The sequence below is a fragment of the Ambystoma mexicanum genome, chromosome 8 (assembly GCF_040938575.1).
Source record: "Ambystoma mexicanum isolate Mex_15411 chromosome 8, UKY_AmexF1_1, whole genome shotgun sequence".
In the NCBI taxonomy this organism is placed as follows: domain Eukaryota; kingdom Metazoa; phylum Chordata; class Amphibia; order Caudata; family Ambystomatidae; genus Ambystoma; species Ambystoma mexicanum.
Window position 1 is genome coordinate 1,596,426,007 of NC_090929.1, and position 19,144 is coordinate 1,596,445,150.

The 19,144-nt window shown below is 43.9% G+C and overlaps 1 protein-coding gene across 1 annotated transcript in view; it reads left to right on the plus strand.

Annotated features, from left to right (window-relative positions):
• TECTB (tectorin beta) overlaps positions 1–19,144 on the plus strand; it is a 241,620-nt gene that overhangs the window by 212,248 nt on the left and 10,228 nt on the right. The window contains exon 9 of the mRNA XM_069612212.1: positions 8,578–8,647. Within this exon, the coding sequence (XP_069468313.1) occupies positions 8,578–8,647 (70 nt within the window). The remainder of the gene's footprint in view (positions 1–8,577; positions 8,648–19,144) is intronic.

Here is a 19,144-nt window from a genome sequence, read left to right on the forward strand (position 1 = left end):
ATGACTAACAATAACACATTTACAGAAGGCTGCGACATTGCCCAAAGGGTGCCTGTACAAGAGTGCCAAGAGAAGAAGAATTGGTGAGCTAGTTTATGAGGGTGTACAAAAAGTAAAACATATACCAGGGACAAAACAAAACAAATATAAGAAACCGGTGGTTTACAAAGGAAACTTTTCCCACTGTACACCACTGCTCTCTCTTCCATTATCAACCATTTCTCTTGCTATATCATTTCTTTGCTAGTGGCTCTCAAATCTTCTCTTCTTTTTTATCTTTTTCCTGACTCTACCCACTCCTCTCATCCTGACTGCCTGTTGGCAGTCAAGCTATGGATGCTCTTTCAATGTTTTCATTGTATTCCCTTAGAAAGCCAAGATCCTCTTTATCCTGCTTCCTCTCTTTATGATTGCCCTCTCCCTCTTCTACCTCTTCCCCCCTGATTTTTGTTTACTCTTTCTGCATCTGCTCATGATCTAGGCTTGTCTTTGACCTACCACTTCCCTTTCTTATCTTATTTCCATTCTTGCTTGATCCTATTGCTATCATCTCTTCTGTTTTTACAAGATCAGTCCTTTTCTTACTTTTTCTGCAGCTAAAACTCGTATTGTTTTTTGATATTTTCAAGGCTTGATTATTGTTCTTCTCTGCTTCTTGGTCTACACTCTCTGTCCTCTTCAATCTGTATTTAATAACTCTGTGCTCTCCTATTGCTTTGTGTCTGGATCCCCTTCAGTGGCCCCCTTTTCCTGCCCGTTTCCAGTTTCGTGCATTGTTTTTAAGTGCATCCATGACTCTTCTTATCTTTCCTCTTTGATATGACTCTATATGCACAGCATGTACTTTGTTCTTTATCTCTGTTTCTTCTGACTCTCCCTTGTGCCGCTTGTGCCACTTCCCACTTCGACTCCTACTCTGTAATTGCTCCCCTCCAGCAGAATGTTCCCCTCAATGTTTAAAGTCAGGCCTTCATTGGACATATACAAGACCGAACTGAAGCGCCACTTACTAGCATCTGAAGGAGCCTCTCCTACCCCCTGCTCTCCTACACTGACATCAAGCCTTCTTTCCTGGCAGTAATACACATTAGCACCCTGGGAGGTGCCATCCACCAATAAGAATGCCCGGAATGCGGGCTGTATTCACCAAGGAAAGCCAGCGTTCCGAGCATTCTCATTGGTGTCGGGTGCTTCCCTTCCCGACTCCCCCTTCACCATTTAGCACCTGTGTAGTTTCCCTACACAGGTGCTAATGGTGTCCTTTTTTCCAGAAGGAAAATAAAAAATAAAAAATACTTCGTGAAGTCCATTGCCCAAGGATGACGTCACTGTCATCAACATGGAAAATGGACTTCCCTAACAGCACTGCTGGAGCTGATCTGCAACATAAAGGTAAGTTTACTTTTTTCTTTAAAAAAAAAAAACACCATTAGCACCCGTGTAGCGAAACTACACAGGTGCTAATGGTGATATTAAACTCTGCGGCGGGCCAACCCTGTCGGTAACAGCACTGCCGCCCTCGTTAAGGGACCTCGCTTTGCTCGGGCCCTTAACCTGGGCAGCAGGCCATTTTTACCAACAGTGTCGGCCTGCTGGCTCGGTTAATATCGCCTCAGTAATGTGAATACGTACATTATTCCTATTCAGACGTGGCACTAGGTGCTAGGTACTAGGTACTGGTACATCAAAATCAAAGCATATCTGACTGTGAATCTTTTCACAGCTTGGTTTAAACACACTTACTTTCTGTTGTTAGCTCCCCCAGCCTCTGCCTTAGCCTCCCTACCTGACCTCATGTCTCCCTCCAGTGCCATGTATTAATGCAATTTTTCATATTTGTACTCTACTCCTCTTTAGTTTGAAGCACTTGCTCCACTCTTGATAGCTCCCAGGGTGCTAATGTGTATTACTGCCATGAAGGAAGGCTTGATGTCAGTGTGGGAGGGCAGGGGGTAGGAGAGGCTCCTTCAGATGCTAGTAAGTGGCGCTTCAGTTGGGTCTTGTATATGTCCAATGAAGGCCTGACTTTAAACATTGAGGGGAACATTCTGCTGGAGGGGAGCAATTACAGAGTAGGAGTCGAAGTGGGAAGTGGCACAAGCGGGACAAGGGAGAGTCAGAAGAAACAGAGATAAAGAACAAAGTACATGCTGTGTATATAGAGTCATATCAAAGAGGAAAGATAAGAAGAGTCATGGATGCACTTAAAAACAATACACGAAACTGGAAACGGGCATGAAAAGGGGGCCACTGAAGGGGATCCAGACACAAAGCAATAGGAGAGCACAGAGTTATTAAATACAGATTGAAGAGGACAGAGAGTGTAAGCAGGTAGACCAAGAAGCAGAGAAGAACAATAATCAAGCCTTGAAAATATCAAAAAACAATACGAGTTTTAGCTGCAGAAAAAGTAAGAAAAGGACTGATCTTGTAAAAACAGAAGAGATGATAGCAATAGGATCAAGCAAGAATGGAAATAAGATAAGAAAGGGAAGTGGTAGGTCAAAGACAAGCCTAGATCATGAGCAGATGCAGAAAGAGTAAACAAAAATCAGGGGGGAAGAGGTAGAAGAGGGAGAGGGCAATCATAAAGAGAGGAAGCAGGATAAAGAGGATCTTGGCTTTCTAAGGGAATACAATGAAAACATTGAAAGAGCATCCATAGCTTGACTGCCAACAGGCAGTCAGGATGAGAGGAGTGGGTAGGGTCAGAAAAAAGATAAAAAAGAAGAGAGGATTTGAGAGCCACCAGCAAAGAAATGATATTGCAAGAGAAATGATTGATTAATGGAAGAGAGAGCAGTGGTGTACAGTGGGAAAAGTAGAGGGCCATCCACCAAGCCGTGTGGAGCCCAAAAGCACAAGGAGGAAGATTCCCTGCCCACGAAAATATGCATTCTAAGAAGGATAAGAGAAAAAACAAGCGAGGACAACACTTGATAAACCAATGAAAGAGAGAGAAGAGCAAAGAATAGAAAGACCCACCATCCCAAAAGCATCCTACAAATCAACAAGATTGCATAGTATGCCAAGAAGAAGTGAGGAAATTACTAGATGCAAATGAGCACTTTCAGTCGAGCGAGGAGGACAACACCCTGATTACAGAGATAATGAAAAGAGGAGTACAAGTGGAAAAGGAAAAATAAACAAGGGGAGAGAAAAAGAAGAAGAGAGAACATTATTTGTATCTATTTTTCAAGTAAAATGAGAAGCAAAGTCTGTTTCAGTAAGAGGAAAATTCAGCAAAGGCTCAGGATGATGGGGGACAGCAAAGTATTAATAAGAGAAAATAGAGGGTGAGGATGAGGTAAGAGGGTAGAATAATTGATTGATCATAGAAGTGTTTAGCATGAAATAAATCCAATTCATAATCAACATGATGAGAAAAAAGTGCATTAAGATCACAAAGGGAGTACGAATTTTTCAAAGAACTTTCCAGTTTACGTAACAATCTCCAGGGAAAATGTAAAGAAAAAGTCAACTGTCATTGGAGATGTTTTGAAAAAGAACAAAAGCTGAAGGAAGATAGAGGGATTTCAATGTAGGGGACATTGTAATAAGAACATAGAAGAAGAAGAGTCTGAATGAAGGGAGGAAACCTTTACAAGAGGAGGGAGAGAATAGTGAACATTATGGGAGGACAAAAGCATCAAAGTGATGAAGGACATGGCACAGAAAAGATGTATAAGAGAAAGGGGAAAAGGTTGAGGGGGCAGGGTAATGGTAAAAGAGAGAAAGAGATGATCACTGACTGAAAATCCCCAAACCATCACCATGAAACCCAATGAGAAATCCAATATGAACATAAATCTAGCACCATAACACTGAGAACACAAGCAAGATCTTGTGGAAACCCTTCCTCACTCATTGCCCACAAGTGCACCCCCCCCAAAGATTGCAAATGTACATTCTTTTGCATTTTCAATCAGGACATTTTGTGAACACTATAGACCATGACGCCAAGAAATCTCTAGATCCCGAATTCTTAAAAAAAAGATGAAAACTCAAGCTAAGAAAAGCCACACAAGTGGTTTCACAATGAACTGGCCTCACTGGACATGAAAGGCAGAAACCCCCAACAATCCAACACTCAGATGATAAACTAGAAAGTGAAATGCACAGTAAAGGACACCACGAAGTAAGCAATTTACTTACTAATGCATTACTCCCTGAAAAAAGGTCACCAAAATCCAGATTAATGTTTGACAACAATCAACAGATTACCTCGTACCTGAAGAGGTTATGAAAAGACCCTCAAAATGCCTCTATTTCAAAAACATAACTATAGACAAATGTAATTAAAAGCATCTTCAGACCAACACCACCCTTGTCTGGCGAGCCTAATCAAATAGTCTATAGCCACCTTTTCTCAACTTTTGAAAGCTTACCCATGCTACTAATATCTGCCATATAAATGCCATGATTATGAAAAAATAACAACCAAACAACTACCCCAATATAGTGAAGAAAATAAATGAGTGAATTCAAACGAATTAGATGTCTGCCCTAAAGAAGCACCGAGACCTTACTCCTATTTATGAGGATGAATGGGAGGAGAAACTTGGAATCACATGTTAAGAATACTCCAGTCACCCTTATACCTTTTGGACCCGGCTGCACCCTAGCGTGCAATCCACCATCAACAACTGATCCATAGGCTGAAGCACTACATTGGCATGATTGACACTAGCTATCCAAGCACCAAAAATACTGCACAGCCCAAAGCAGGGACTTCAAATCTAACAAAATGGACCTAACTTGTCCACACGGATCCATCATCTCTGCTTTGTCATTCAATATGTATATGAGACCACTAGTAAACCTAATCAAATCTGTCAGCGCCTACTCCTTCCAATTGTATGGGATGCTGTTAAACCTAAACCCTGATGGAAATATTAATCAACATACGACCCCAATCCTCCCAAATGCCAGGGCTGGACCATTTATAACAACCTCTGTTTAAAGGCAAGTAAAATGGTGATCATTTTATTTGGCTTGCCTGCCCTGACCTTCTTGCTTTTTGACACCTCCCTCCTCTATCCCAGTGGGTAAAGCTAGAAAACTGCACTTAAGTTCAATTAACAACTTGTCTTTGAATCTCATATGATCACAAAAGTGCAATTTCCGATTACGTATCATACGGATAATTGTACTCTACCTGGAAATGCTAAAATAAAATGGAGGTGACCAGAGTCCTAGCCCTCTCTTAGTTAGTCTACCACAACAGTCTGTACTTGGTCCTAAACAAATATCTTATGCAGCAACTCCAATTGGTTCAGAACAAAGTGCATAGGCACATCCTAGGTCTTAAACCACCTGATCCAATCACTGGCACATTGCAAGCTCAGCACTGATGACCCTCATAACAACAAAACAACTTTTAAATCAATATACATCACTAATCAGAACGTAGAGCTAAGTGGCCCTCCTTATCTGAACACAAGAATCACTTGATCACACCAACCTTCAAAATCTTCAGTCACAGTTGTAAGACTCTCGCAGTGACATGCTCCAACGTTGGGACAATCTACCAGCAGAGCTAAAGCTGGAACTCTGCCATATGAAATTTCAAAGTATTTGAAAACATGCCTCATTAAACACGCTTCTAACTTTGAAATCTCCAATAAGAAAAATAACCAATTCATTTTCAACAGTCCAACAACCATCGAATTTCACCAAGCAAAAGAAGCGGACAACTCTGTATGTCTCACTTGTTGATTCCACTCATACTAGGAGCCAGCTCTCCTACCTTCCAGTTGGAAAAAGCACTTACCTTATGAACCTAGAAGCACTACATTTCCCTTACTAACCAGGAATTTGCTTGCCGAGTACTGTGAAAGTACTCTTTTTCCTCACTTGTTTTTTCCTATCACTAGGCGCATGTGCACCCCTCTTCTGTCCCCCTGTGCTTGCTGTACAACTGATATTCTCTTGATGTGCTTTTAAGAAGTTTCTGCAAGTTGGCACACTGCAAATATACAAAATAGAATAAATAAAATGGTATTTTTCAAATAATAGAAATCCAAAAACTAAAACAGAAGAACATTATTAATAACATTGTTTTATATAACACTACACATTGTAAGGAAGGTATGGTATCAACAGTAAGACAGACGCAAGTGACCACAGTTCATGGGTGTTTATTGAACTTCAAAAAGGGTTTGATAAACGCCTATCTAATCCTAAATCTACATATGGGAGCAAGCTACGACCATCAAATAATAATAGCGCAGTCCCAGTGGTGTCTTGTTAAAATAAAAGGGCCTATACTAATAAACCTATTTCCAAGCCTTACCTCTAAATACAAATAGTGAGGGAAATAGTATTACGAAAAGAAAGAAGTGTTCACAAAATGATATGTCAGGATGTTCAGGCCGTTGGCCTCCCTTCCCCACGTTTTCAGCTCAGGAAAGGGTGGTTCACTTGAGTGCAGCACAGTCTCTGGCTTCTTTAGCATAAGGATGCAGTTCAATCAGTAGCATCAGGGCCTTTAGCACAATGTTCGTCACCTTGGATCCCCCTCATCTGGACTCAGAACCCTTTAGCACAATGTTTGTCACTTTGGATCCCCCTGATCCAGGCTCAGATCCCTTTAACACAATGTTCGTGGGATATTCTTTTTTGGGTTCCTCACGGTACACCCCATATCCCAGGCTCAGATCCCTTTAAAAACAATTAGTCTCCCTCGATTGGGCTCAGACCAATTTCAATGTATATCAACTATCGAAGACTTTTTAATGTGCACAGGGTTTGGCTTGACCCGTTGCAGGACCACTTTGATTTCACAATTCCTTTCCTCTTAATATTTTCCTCCTTTTAGTTGGATACCTAACAGAGACTTTCGATTGATCACCCACATGGTGCCGGACCACTCTGTTTACAGTATCGTATCTTAGCTTCAAAGTTCAGTCAATCATCTGCTGTTTTAATTATATTTGCGTTGTTTGCCATATATGCTTCATACACTGTTCTCTTTAATTTTCTTTATACAATATTGCCGCTTCCCACCTTGGTTTCCACACAGACCGGTCTGGTATCAGTCTCCCGAACTCACTGGCTGTCCTGACTTCTCTGGTGCTGCTTTGTTGTAGGAGCCAAGGACAGTACCGTGGCAGCAAACGTCTTGACTATAGACACAGGAGAGCTCTGGGTACCTCTCGCACACAATGCCGGGTTCATCAGCTTTGATTCCAGGTCTTACTTTTCCTGTTCTCGAAGGCTCATGAAAGTCGTGGTCTTTTGGTGAAAAATTCAAGGGCACTTCCCTCCTTGCAATCCTCTTCCGTCTTTCCGTCTTACACCTCGTATTAAACTGCCATCTTGGAACTGCTGCTTCCTTGTGTGCTGTGCCTTGCTCAGAGTATGCTTTTGTGCTGCGCCTTTCATCTGTGTGGGGAAGTGTGATAGAAGTCAGGTGTATATAATGATCAGTAATTGCCTAACCCTGCCTGACCATTGTATTGGGATACTTCAGGTATACGGCTCGGGTATTAGTCTGTTTTCTCTCACAGTGGGCTGTCTGTGAGAAAGTGTTTTTGTTGGAAAAGGGAGCGGGGTTGCGTTTCTAAGTATCCTACCTGGTAGGATGGGGTAAAGGTGTTACAGGGAAGGGAATACTGCGTCTCCCCATCCAGTGTCCCACTCCCACTCCCTGAAGATCCCTCATCCAGGTGATTCTCCCACACTGGTCCACCCCCAGGAACTGGATTCAAAAGGGATGGTCGTGTCCTGGCCACCTGGATAACAGATCGCCGGGGACTAGCGGGTGAGACACCTTCACGTTTCTCACAACATCATGCTGCTATATTAGGTGTTCTAATTAACCAACTTAAAGGTACTCAAAGCAAATTACTAAAAAACCAAACGCTTATCTTATTTAGATCACAACTTGTTTTTAACTCATCATAAAAATATGTAACTATAAAATCCAAACACCGTGTTCACGTTAGAAAGAATATTATCCTCCATATATTACTCTGAATCGCATTGTCCTTCATGCAATTTTTACAAGTCTACAAAAAAATATGTAACTATTGCCAAAAAGAATTCCATCAAAACAAAAACTTCGAATACAGAGACAATTCCATTACTTTGCCGATCAATTTTAAATGGCTAAATGAAAAATAAATAACGTATTCTGTGACAAGAGAAATGCTGTGAAATCCATGGTCCGTTTTTCTAACACTGTAATAGGGAAGTGATGTAGCTAAAATTGATTTTATATTTTTAAATCATTTTTTATATATTATCCAAACGATTGTAGCAATGACATTTGTGTTTCTCAAGTTTGAATTCATTTGTTTGTCCCACTTCAATGTGTGTTTAAAGTAAATCATTTTTTAACATTGTAAATATGAACAAAACATATGTTGAGTGCTTCTTAAATATTTGTATTTTCACTTACTAAGTGATATCCCTCTAAAATGCATGGATTTAGCCTTGTGTCAATGTCTAAAGCCTTCCAAAGTCTTTCAAGTTTAATGTTGGACTGTGAATAAAATCTCCATCCGGCCCATCGAAAGAACTTCAGAACCTGCCTGTTTTCATTGTTTCTCAAGTGACTATATTTCTTTTCAGACATGTGGAAAACGGAAAGCCCGGGTGGAACAGACTGGAGGGGTTCTGGTTACAGAATTTTCACTTCAAAGTGAGTTTTGAAGTTTTAATTTTCCTTTTCTATGATGTGAATGTCTATGGCCTGGACCGCGGTATGATCCCGGTTTTGGAAAAGATACTTCCTATGAGGATTAAATGCTGTTCGAGACATTCATGCAAGTGTATCATACAGAGACATACTGCAAAACCACTCACAACCTTCTGTTTGCCACTTATGTAATCATGCACTTTAGCACATACTTTGGCAAATGTAGTGAGCAATTTATGTTTATTTTTGCATATTAACTTCACTAGCAGCTTTCGTAGACTGAAAAAATGAATACTTAATTACATTTTCAATGTGTGCCGCAGTATTGATAAAGTTCACTTTTCTTATCATGTAAAATTCAGATATAAATCATGCACAACCCGTATTAATAGAAAACATCATTCCCTAACATCCCAGACTCTCTTCTAGACCCTCACCAATACTTGTAGCCCCCATTGTGCTGCCCCCAAGTACAGCAATGTTTCCACTTTACAAATCTCACACATATATACAGAACAGAAGCACCCTTTATTAATAATAGCAAAGCCAAGCTGTAGTGGCTCCATAATGATACAAATCTGCTCAACTCGAGGATTTCTTAAGGACATCAAATATTTATTATTCCACCAAAATACAATATACATTTGGCAACAATTTGTGTTTTTGCTTTAGTCTTCTGGTGATCACCTATAACCCTCAGTTGATTGCCAGCACTGAATGTAACAACTACATTGTATTCCACAGAATCTAAAACCATCAAAGAGGAAGGTAAGGGTCATATATTGCAACGCAAGATGGAAAGACATTCTATAAATAACAGCTTGGTGTTCCAAACAAATCATATAAGAACCAATGATTGTCACAGCTGGGCTACGCGATTAGAAATTGGGGAATATGGCTCTGCCTGCATAGGCTGTCGGAGTGGCATACAGTGGGTTAGATTAAAGACCCATCATCCAGAAAAGATGGGTTTTTAGTGTGATTAGTAGGTGTTTGTAAATGAGACCCACCAAAGAGAAAGATTCCTGTTAACTGACACTTACAGTGGTCCGTGTGCCACACCAGGAGGGAGCACACTGTACAGTTGAGGGCCTTGAATACATGCGGGCATCAACCACAACCGTCATGATGATATTTTGTATCAGAAAGAGGGCTCGCCAGCTTTGAACATCTTTGAGCATCGATGGCCTTGTAAGCGCAGCAGTTGTAAGGAATCCTGTGTTTGCTTCATTTAATTTTATAACAAGATTTTAGGGAAAATGTTATGCTGGCGTGCTCCCGATCCACATCTTTTATTGGCCCTTATTGCTATATTGAAACCATCACTACCAAGTGTGTCTTGGGACCACCACTAAACAATCCACCCTGGACTACCAAGGGTATGTCTAAAAAATAAATTACTTTTTAGATCTCAAAAAGTTAAATGCTTCACATTGTATTCTTTCAAAGGCACAGGTTACATGTCTACATTTCTGGGCTACACATATCCACAGAACTGCATGGATGTACACATGTGTGGCGAACTATGTTACTGGAAGGTGTGTCGGAAGATAGAAGGGCGTGGCATTCATTTTTCACGGTGGATTTCAGAGGGCATTCACCATCTTAGAAGTGAATATCACTGAAATGATAAAGGTTGCAAGCCTGTGGGTGACTTTGGTGATGATGGATTCTGTGCTCCTTCTGCTTTATCTTCATGTCCCAAATAGCTCAGTGCTAGGGTGCAACCTCTGAACTGTCTTCAGGCTTAGTGCCGCCATGAGTGGTGTGATGTCTACAGCCGCCAGGACCTGGGCGGCGGTAGGAGGCAGAGGGAGGGCCTCGGGCTGAGGCTTACGCTGGCACGCGATGCGCGGGGCCGGCGCGGGACAAAGGACACGACCACTCGCTTGGCTGCTTAAACCCGGACTGGCGTAACCCCGCCAGTTCCGGTGATACCTTTATTTCTCTTACCCACGCATTGTGTCACGTGACTTCGTCCGTCAGGACACGTGACACCACATTCCTCCTCAACTTGGAGGCAAATTCACAGTGGCTAACAACAACACTTAGACTATGTCTTACTTCTGAACAGGCAGGTGTCTCTGCTTCAGTCTTTGACGATGTATTCCGTCCACAACATATCCCTGGAGGCGGGATGACGGCTTGGGTTTTTCTCTCAGACTGTATCGGGTGTTCCTTTCCCGGGGCGGATCTTCGGTGGCGGCCTCCGCTTCAACCTCTTCTTCTTGCAGCGCTTCTGTGCTCTGTTGTGGTGTGGGTCTTTGGGGTGTGCGTGTCACTTCTCCTCTCTGGGGTGACGGGTACTCTTCCCACATTTCGTGGGGCACTCTCCTGAAGTGGGACACGTTCCTGGTTACGGTTTCTTCTCCTCGGGTTGCGGTGACCATGCTATGGTTGGTGGTCTTGACGGTCCATGGGCGAACCTCGAAGTTGAGGGACATCTTCTTCGGCGGTGCCCGGTTCCTGACGAGGACTGTGTCACCCGGGTTCAGTTCTCTGTGGCAGGCCCGTCTGGCGATGCTTTCTCGCTCATTGTGTCTTTCCCGCTTTGCATCCATTTCGAGGATGTCCGGATCTGGCGCTGTCCAGTTGGGTGCACAGGGACTTCCGCCTGTATTGGTATTCCAAACATGAGGGCAGCCGGGCTGACTCCAGTGGCTGAGTGTGGGGTTTGCCGGTGTGTTCTCAGAAACCGATACACCGTCTTCAACCAGGGGTGTCCTTGTTCTTTGGCAATCCTGATAATTTTGTTCAGTGACCCCATGAAGCGTTCAGCGTCACCATTTGCTTGAGGCCATCTTGGGGTAATTCGTTGATGTTTGACGTGATGCTGCGCTGAATATGTATCCGAAAAAACATAGTTCCTTTTTGTTAAACTCGCATTTTTCTGCGTTGAGGGTCAGGCCTGCGTCTTCGAGCCTCTTTAGAACCGCTGCTAAGCGTCGATGGTGTTCGTCCTTGTTCGATGCGTATACTAGGATATCGTCGCTGATGTTGGTGGTCCCTTCAAGCCCTGTGATGACTTTGCGGATTTCGTGCTGGAATACTTCCGCAGCAGACGATATCCCAAAGTTGAGTCTCTTGTACCTCATCAGGCCAAGGTGGGACGAAAATGTTGTAATGTACCTGGATTCTTTGGATAATCTCAGCTGGTGGTAGCCAGACCGGAGGTCGAGTTTGCTGAAGATCGTTGCTCCCGTGAGGTCTACGATGAGTTCGTCAATTGTGGGAGTGACGTGGCGTTCACGGCCGATGGCTACGTTGGGGAGCCTCATGTCGATGCATATTCTTACCGCATCTGGTTGTTTCGGTTTCTGGGCTACTACCATCGGTGAGACCCACGGGGTTGGCCCAGACGTCCTCTCGATGATCCCTGCTTTTTCGAGCTTGAGTAGTTCCTTTTCTACGGCATCCCTCAGGTGGAATGGGATTCGTCTATGTCGTACTGCCTTAGGTTCAATAGTGTGGTCTATGTGGAGCTTGATGGTTCTCCCTTTGAGGCGTCCGATGCCCTGGAACAGCTTCTTATGTCGTCCTAAGAGGTTGTGTAGTTCATCGTGTTGCACACTGAATGCGAAGTGTATCAGCTTCAACTTTTCGGCCGTTTTGCAGCTCAGTAGGGTCTCGCAACCGGCATCTACCACGTATATCCGTGCACGGCAGTTGGCGTTATTGTGAGCAAAGTCCGATTTAAACGACCCTTGCACTGGTAGTGGTTTCTTGGATCCATAGGCGTACAGCCTGACTTTCCTCTTGAGGAGTTCTGGTCTTGGGTTGAGTCTGTTGAACGCTGTCACGGGCATGACGTTTACTGTTGCACCAGTGTCAATGATTACTTTCAGTGGGTCTCCGTTGGAGAGGACAGTGCATGATGGCCTCCTCTTCCGGCGTGATTTGCTTGGGTCAACTGCCGATATTAGGTGTACTCGGTGTACTCGCTTTTTCCCTTTTTTCTTCCTCTCCTTGCCTTGCCTTTCGGGAGAGGAGTCGCTGTCACTGTCGTCGCTGTCGCTCGTGGCTGGGGACCTTTGGGGTTCATCGACTGCTCTGGCTTTGCCTTTCCGCGTGTGTTGGCGGGAGGATCCTCTGGGCGCGAATCTCCTTCGCGGTTCCTGTGTTGGCCGCGGGTCTGGGTCCTTGTCATTCCTGTTCGGCGGGTTCAGGCAGACTGCGGCATAGTGATTCAAACGGTTACATTTCCTGCACGTGGACCCCCACGCAGGGCAGGATTAGCCTTTGTGCCATGGACCTCCGCACCATTTGCAGGCTTGATCTCGTCCTTGTGATGGGTGAGGTCTCTGGTTCTGTTTTGGGCGAGTGCTTTGTTGTCGGGAGATGGCTGCCACGTCTTCCGCGGGTCCGGGGTTGTCTAGCGGTAGTTTCTGGATGGCTGCTTCCATTACCGCCACCTGGTCTTCCGTTTGTTCGCGGAGTCGCGCCATCTCGAGGATGCGGGATAAGCGTACATTTTTCTCTGAGAGTATCGCCCTCCTCAGTTTCTCAGATGAAAATTCCATTGATGATTTGGAGGCGGATGGCGAATTCCTCGTCTGGGAATTCACAGCCTACGGCCATTTCGCGAAGGCGAGCGTGAAATTTGTCCACTGTCTCTTTCTCCCGTTGTCTCGCCATGCAGAAATGGAAGCGCTCGTAGTCCGGGTTGAGGTCAGGTTTGAACATGTTGGTGAGCGCGGTTTTTGCTGCGGCGTAGTTGGCGTCACTTCCGCGGTTTGGCATGGCGTTGAATAAGCGCAGGACAGCAGATCCTACATTGAGTAGGAGAAAGGTGCGCATCTTTTTGGGTGCGGTGATATCTCTTGCATCTAGGTGCATCTCAAACTGCTGTAACCATATTTCCCACCTGATGGCAGCTCCATTGGTGAAAGGGTCGAATGGCGGCATGAAGGTTGTTAGCGCGGGGTCAGTGCGCTCGTCAGTGAGGCTCCTCCTTGACGAAGACCAAATGCCGGCCCCTGTTGGGCCAGAGGTCGGGTCTGACATGTTATGCCGCGCAGTGTCTTTGGAGGCTGTGCTGCCGTTGGCCTTGTTGCCGCTGTTCGGCAGTGTCTTTGGAGGCTATGCTGCTGTTGGCCTTGTTGCTGCTGTTGGGCCTTGTGTGCTGCAAGGGCGCGTGAACCCACGTGGGGTGTTGTCGGCAGGGCGGGTCGCGTATGATGTGTGGGCTTGCAGCTCACATGTGGCGTGGGTGATGCTATTGCCTGTTTCAGCTGCCGGAGCTTTGGAATGCTGCTCCGTGCGCAGCTGATGCGGGTGGATGCCGATGAAAGTGGGCGGGCCGGTGTCGGTGCTTACCGGCACTCGTGATGCTTTTAGAACGCGGGTCCGTGGATGCGATGGCTCCCTTTGATGTCGGGGCTCACAAACCACTCACCGCCTCGTCACCAGTGTGATGTCTACAGCCGCCAGGACGTGGGCGGCGGTAGGAGGCAGAGGGAGGGCCTCGGGCTGAGGCTTACGCTGGCACGCGATCCGCGGGGCCGGCGCGGGACAAAGGACACAACCACTCGCTTGGCTGCTTAAACCCGGACTGGCGTAACCCCGCCAGTTCCGGTGATACCTTTATTTCTCTTACCCACGCACTGTGTCACGTGACTTCGTCCGTCAGGACACGTGACACCACAAGTGGGAGATGTGCACTCCAGAACACCGCACAGTTGCGGCACAACACCTTTAGGTGGTAGCGTAGCAACGGTTCTATGTGATTACAACGAATCAAAAAATAGTGAATGACATAATACCAAAGAAAAATCTCTTTTGTGTTTTTAATTGGGGGGCACCCCCAGACTCCCCATTTGCGCATTTTTAACTCCATCCCTTACCTCCCATTTATTTATATTTTGGTATTTTTTCAGAATGATTTTATTCAGGTTTCTTTTACAGTATAATCACTGGTTACCGTATAAACCTCTCTCTTAGGCTAAAGCTCCCAGAGCTAAGACACTAAGGGCCTGATCGCAAACCTGTTTTATAATGGCACAATCCCATTGGAAAATACTCTGTGAAACAGGCCTTAAGGCTTTTCGATACCCGTCTCATCTTTTCCCTACACCTACTTTCGTCTGTAAAGCTCCCTGAGCTAAAACACTCAGATACTTTGATACCTGCCTCCTCTATTCCTTCCCTCCCCGTTGTACTGATGTATTCTTCCACCTAATGTAACTAGCGCCTAGCTACCTAATACAAATAAATAAATAAATAAATAAATGGTGCCACCTACCTGAGCCTAAACATGTTCAAACTTTGGTGCAAGTATACCGGTCAAATTTTCTATTGGCACAAATGCAAAGTCGTATTTAGAAACAGATAAAAAGCAGATTGGAATATGGGGCAGGGAATGTCTAAATAAGAAAGTGAGTGGGGTGGTGTTCCCCTGTTTATTTCTAAATAAATAAAACATTACTTTATTGCCATTTGAAAGAGTACCGGCTTTCTCGGCACCAGGGTTTCCACATAGATTTATCATGACAGTTCCCACCAAAGGAGAACTTTCAGAATTCGGAGGCAAGTCAGATGAAGATGGGGGGGCAATCAAAAATCAGCAAAGAAAAGAAATAACCTGCCAAAACCAAAGTTACTCTAAGGCACATAACTTATGAATGAATGGATTATGTTACAGGTGCGCATGTTTAACTTTATCCATGAATAATTCCTTCAGCAATACCCTAAAACAGGAGTGGCTCACCAGATATTTTGTACTATAGCCCTTATGGTCCCCCACTTTTTACCATGCCAGCTAGGTTTATTGGAACGTGTAATTCAAAACATCTGAAGAGCAAAAGGTTGCAGACTACTGCCTAAAGAATGTAGCAATTGTGTGCTGGCGCATTTTAAACGACATATCATATTATATCATATAATATCACATCATATGGGCTCAGCTGCACATATCGGAAATGGTCTGCTAACTAAAGATATGCTGAATCACACATTTCCCAAATAAAGCCTCTGGTTTTTTTTGTTTTTTTTATTTGAATTAGCTGAAGTAAATCAACCTTTCAAAATGTATGCATACAATATTACAAATATAAAACAAAATAAAATAAAATCAAACATCCTACATAAGCATCAAGTCGTTTCTGTTGTTTCCATGCTTGAATCCATATACATATAAATGAAAAATGATAAGTTTCATAATAAGAATAGTCTTTAAATATCAATTCACCAAAGCTTCTAATTTCAAACTTGTCAAAAAATTAATGGTTGCAATTTGGATCGACATATGTGAAGAACATAAAATCAAGGGCCAACACCGGTCGGCTTCCAACCCTCCTAAGTATTTACAATGTCGCGCAAAGCTACTGTTTTAGAATTGGAATCCAAACAGATATTTTCAGCCTACATGTGGAGAGAACACCATGCAGCTGTTCTACATGTGTCCTGAATCAGAACGGAAAGAAATCAGTTGTTGCCGGTCTAGCCATAATTCAATGCTCATTAATCCTTTCAGGAAAAATCGTGTGTGTACTGATTCATAACAAAGTCATATACATGCAATTATTCACCTGTAAATAGTCTGTTTAGATACGGCTGCTCCCCTTGATTCATGGCGAAATCGAACCCAAAAGCTGTATTTCTGTCCTTTGCAAATCTGATGTGAAAATGTAAAGACAAAAAGACTTAATGGAGTCTGTTCAATCTCTTATCAGCTTTGGATGGATGAAGCAGAGGAAAAAAAACACTGGCAATTAGATAGACTGATTTATATGAAATTCAGTAACCACCTTTGGTAAAAGAAAAGTGGTGGTGTCTGCCTAAGTGTTACCTTTTCCTTAGTGAAAACTGTATAATGGCTGTCAGCAGATACAGCCTAAAACTCACAGACCCTTCTAGCTGATATAAATAAAGTCGATAGAGAGGGAAAGTTGAAATCACACCAATGCATACGATTACATTGAGATTCCATCAACTGAACAATAATTTGGGATCAGATCCCAGTGTTCTGGCACATATAGAGCCGGTGGATGTGTTTTCATTAACCTATCAAAAACTGAACCACAATTTTTTTTTAAATAAAATATTTTTTATTGTTTTATAGGTACAAACAAAACACAACCAAGATACATAATTAACCCTTAGTCACTACATTTAAACACATAGGTATACACTTCTTCCCGGCATCCGGCTTATCTTCGCATGCATTATATAATTCTTACATCTAATAGATCTTGAGTTCGTTTCGATCACTTATATCAGTTCATTGCTTAGCATTCAGTGTTTCTATGGCTCTTCTTTATTATCCTTCAGTTGTCCTCCCATCTTTGCCATATCTTCGCCGCTTTCTCTGCGCACCCCCTTGTAGTATACACTCTCACTTCCATTGGCACACACACGTCTACATCCGTTACCCATTTGTCGTACCGCGATGGTGTGGGTGAGCCCCACAATTGAGCAATATTTCTTTTTGCAAGACTTGTGGTTGTTGCGAACATGAGTTTTTCAAATCTTGATAGCTCTATATCTGCATCTATCCCCAGTATCAGGAGTTTGGGATCCATCGGAATTTCGCGGCCAAGTACTGTTGATAGTCTATCGCAGCATTGTTGCCAAAAGTCTTGTATCTGCGGACATTACCATAAAGTGTGGAAGAAGGTTCCTCTCAGGTGGTGGCATCTTAGACAGTTGGGGTCCGTCGCCCTTCCCCATTGGTGCAGGGCCTCTCTGGGATAGTATATCCTATGTAGGATTTTTAGCTGGATCAGCCTAATTCTGGCTGAGATTGCTGATTCTCGGGGGTACATAAGAGCCACTGTCCAGTCCTCTGCTTGTATTTGACCCACATCTCTTTCCCATTTCTCTTTGAGCCCTATGAGCTCCTTCGTGGCAAACGAGTTGATGGCGTTGTACATTGTAGATGTTACTTTGTGTTCAATTCGATCAATCACAATGTTTCTCTCGATCGGGGTGCATTCTGGCACATTTGGGATGTCTATTTCGCTCGCCGTGAGTGCATGTCTTATCTGCAGGTAGTGGAAGTGCTCTGTGATGGGGAGATTAAATTCATCTCTCAGGACTTGAAATGTCTTGATTTCTCCATCCCGTACCATGTCTTCCAATGTCTTTATCCCCGTCTCCTCCCAGGTTACCCACTTGGGAATATCTTTAAGTTCTGGGAGATGTTTGTTATACCACAGGGGTTGTTTCAATGTGACTTTCCCTTCCCATCCCAGGTATCTATGTGTATCTATCCATATCTGCGTTCTTTGAGCAATCATTGTAGGTGTAGCTTGTCGTTTTTTCTTTTGATAGAGGCTTTCTAGCGGGGTGATCCCATGGTCCGCCTGGGTGTCTGCTCTATTATGGGGTAACATTGGATCGACATGTATGATGTCATTCACCACTGACATTTGGGCTGCCTTGTAGTATGGCTGCAGGTGTGGGAGTCCGATTCCTCCTTCCCATATCGAGCGATGTAGGGTTTTTAGTGCAATTCGGGGGTGCCCTCCTCCCCATAGCAGTTTCCTAAGTGGTTCATCTATTTTGTGAAATTCTATTTTAAGTATATATAGTGGTGCGTTCTGCAAGACGTATAGGAACCGGGGGAGGGCCAACATCTTGAATAAGGCAGCTCTCCCTAGCAGGGTGAGCGGAAGGTTCATCCAGTGTCTTACGTCATTTACAAATCTATCCCTCACTGGATGCAGGTTTTTCTCTATATATTGTGTTAGGTCTGTCGTGATTTGTATCCCAAGGTATCGGAACTGCACTTTCTCTGTCTTAAATAGGCAAGTATCTAGGGTTTCTGCATCAAGTCCCTTGATCGGAAACAGCAGGGTTTTATCATAGTTTACCCTTAACCCGCTAAAATTTCCATAAGTGTTTAGTATATTCATAACAATGGGACAGGAGACTGCTGGGTCACTTAGGTAGATTAGGAGGTCGTCTGCATATAAGGACACCTTGTCCTCCCAGTTCTATGCCCAGTGGAACCCCTTCCAATTTAGGGAGTCTCTTAGCATTATTGCTAGTGGTTCAATTGCGAGTGCAAATAACATCGCAGAGAGGGGACACCCCTGTCTAGTACCCTTTCCAAGAGCTATGGTGCGTGAGGACCCGCCATTAACTCTAATTTCTGCCATTGGTGCATTGTATAGGAGTTTAACCCAGTTTGTGAAGTGCTCTCCAAATCCCATTCTGCCCATAATGAGCCACAGGGCCTCCCAGTGAACCGAATCAAAGGCCTTCTCAAAATCGATAGTGAGCAATGCTAGTGGGTCCTGTAGGGTGGGTGATTTCTCAATGGCAGCGTGGAGTCTGTGAATGTTCATTCGTGTGGATCTTTGTGGCATAAATCAGCATTGGTCCGGATGGACCAAGGAGGGTATCACTGTTTGCAATCTGTTGGCCAGTATTTTTGCCAGTATTTTGGCTTCGGTGTTAATGAGAGAGATTGGTCGGTACGAGCTGCATGCATCTGGAGGTTTGCCTTCCTTATGTATCACTACTATGTTAGCTTTCGGTGGTAGTATGCCTTTCTCC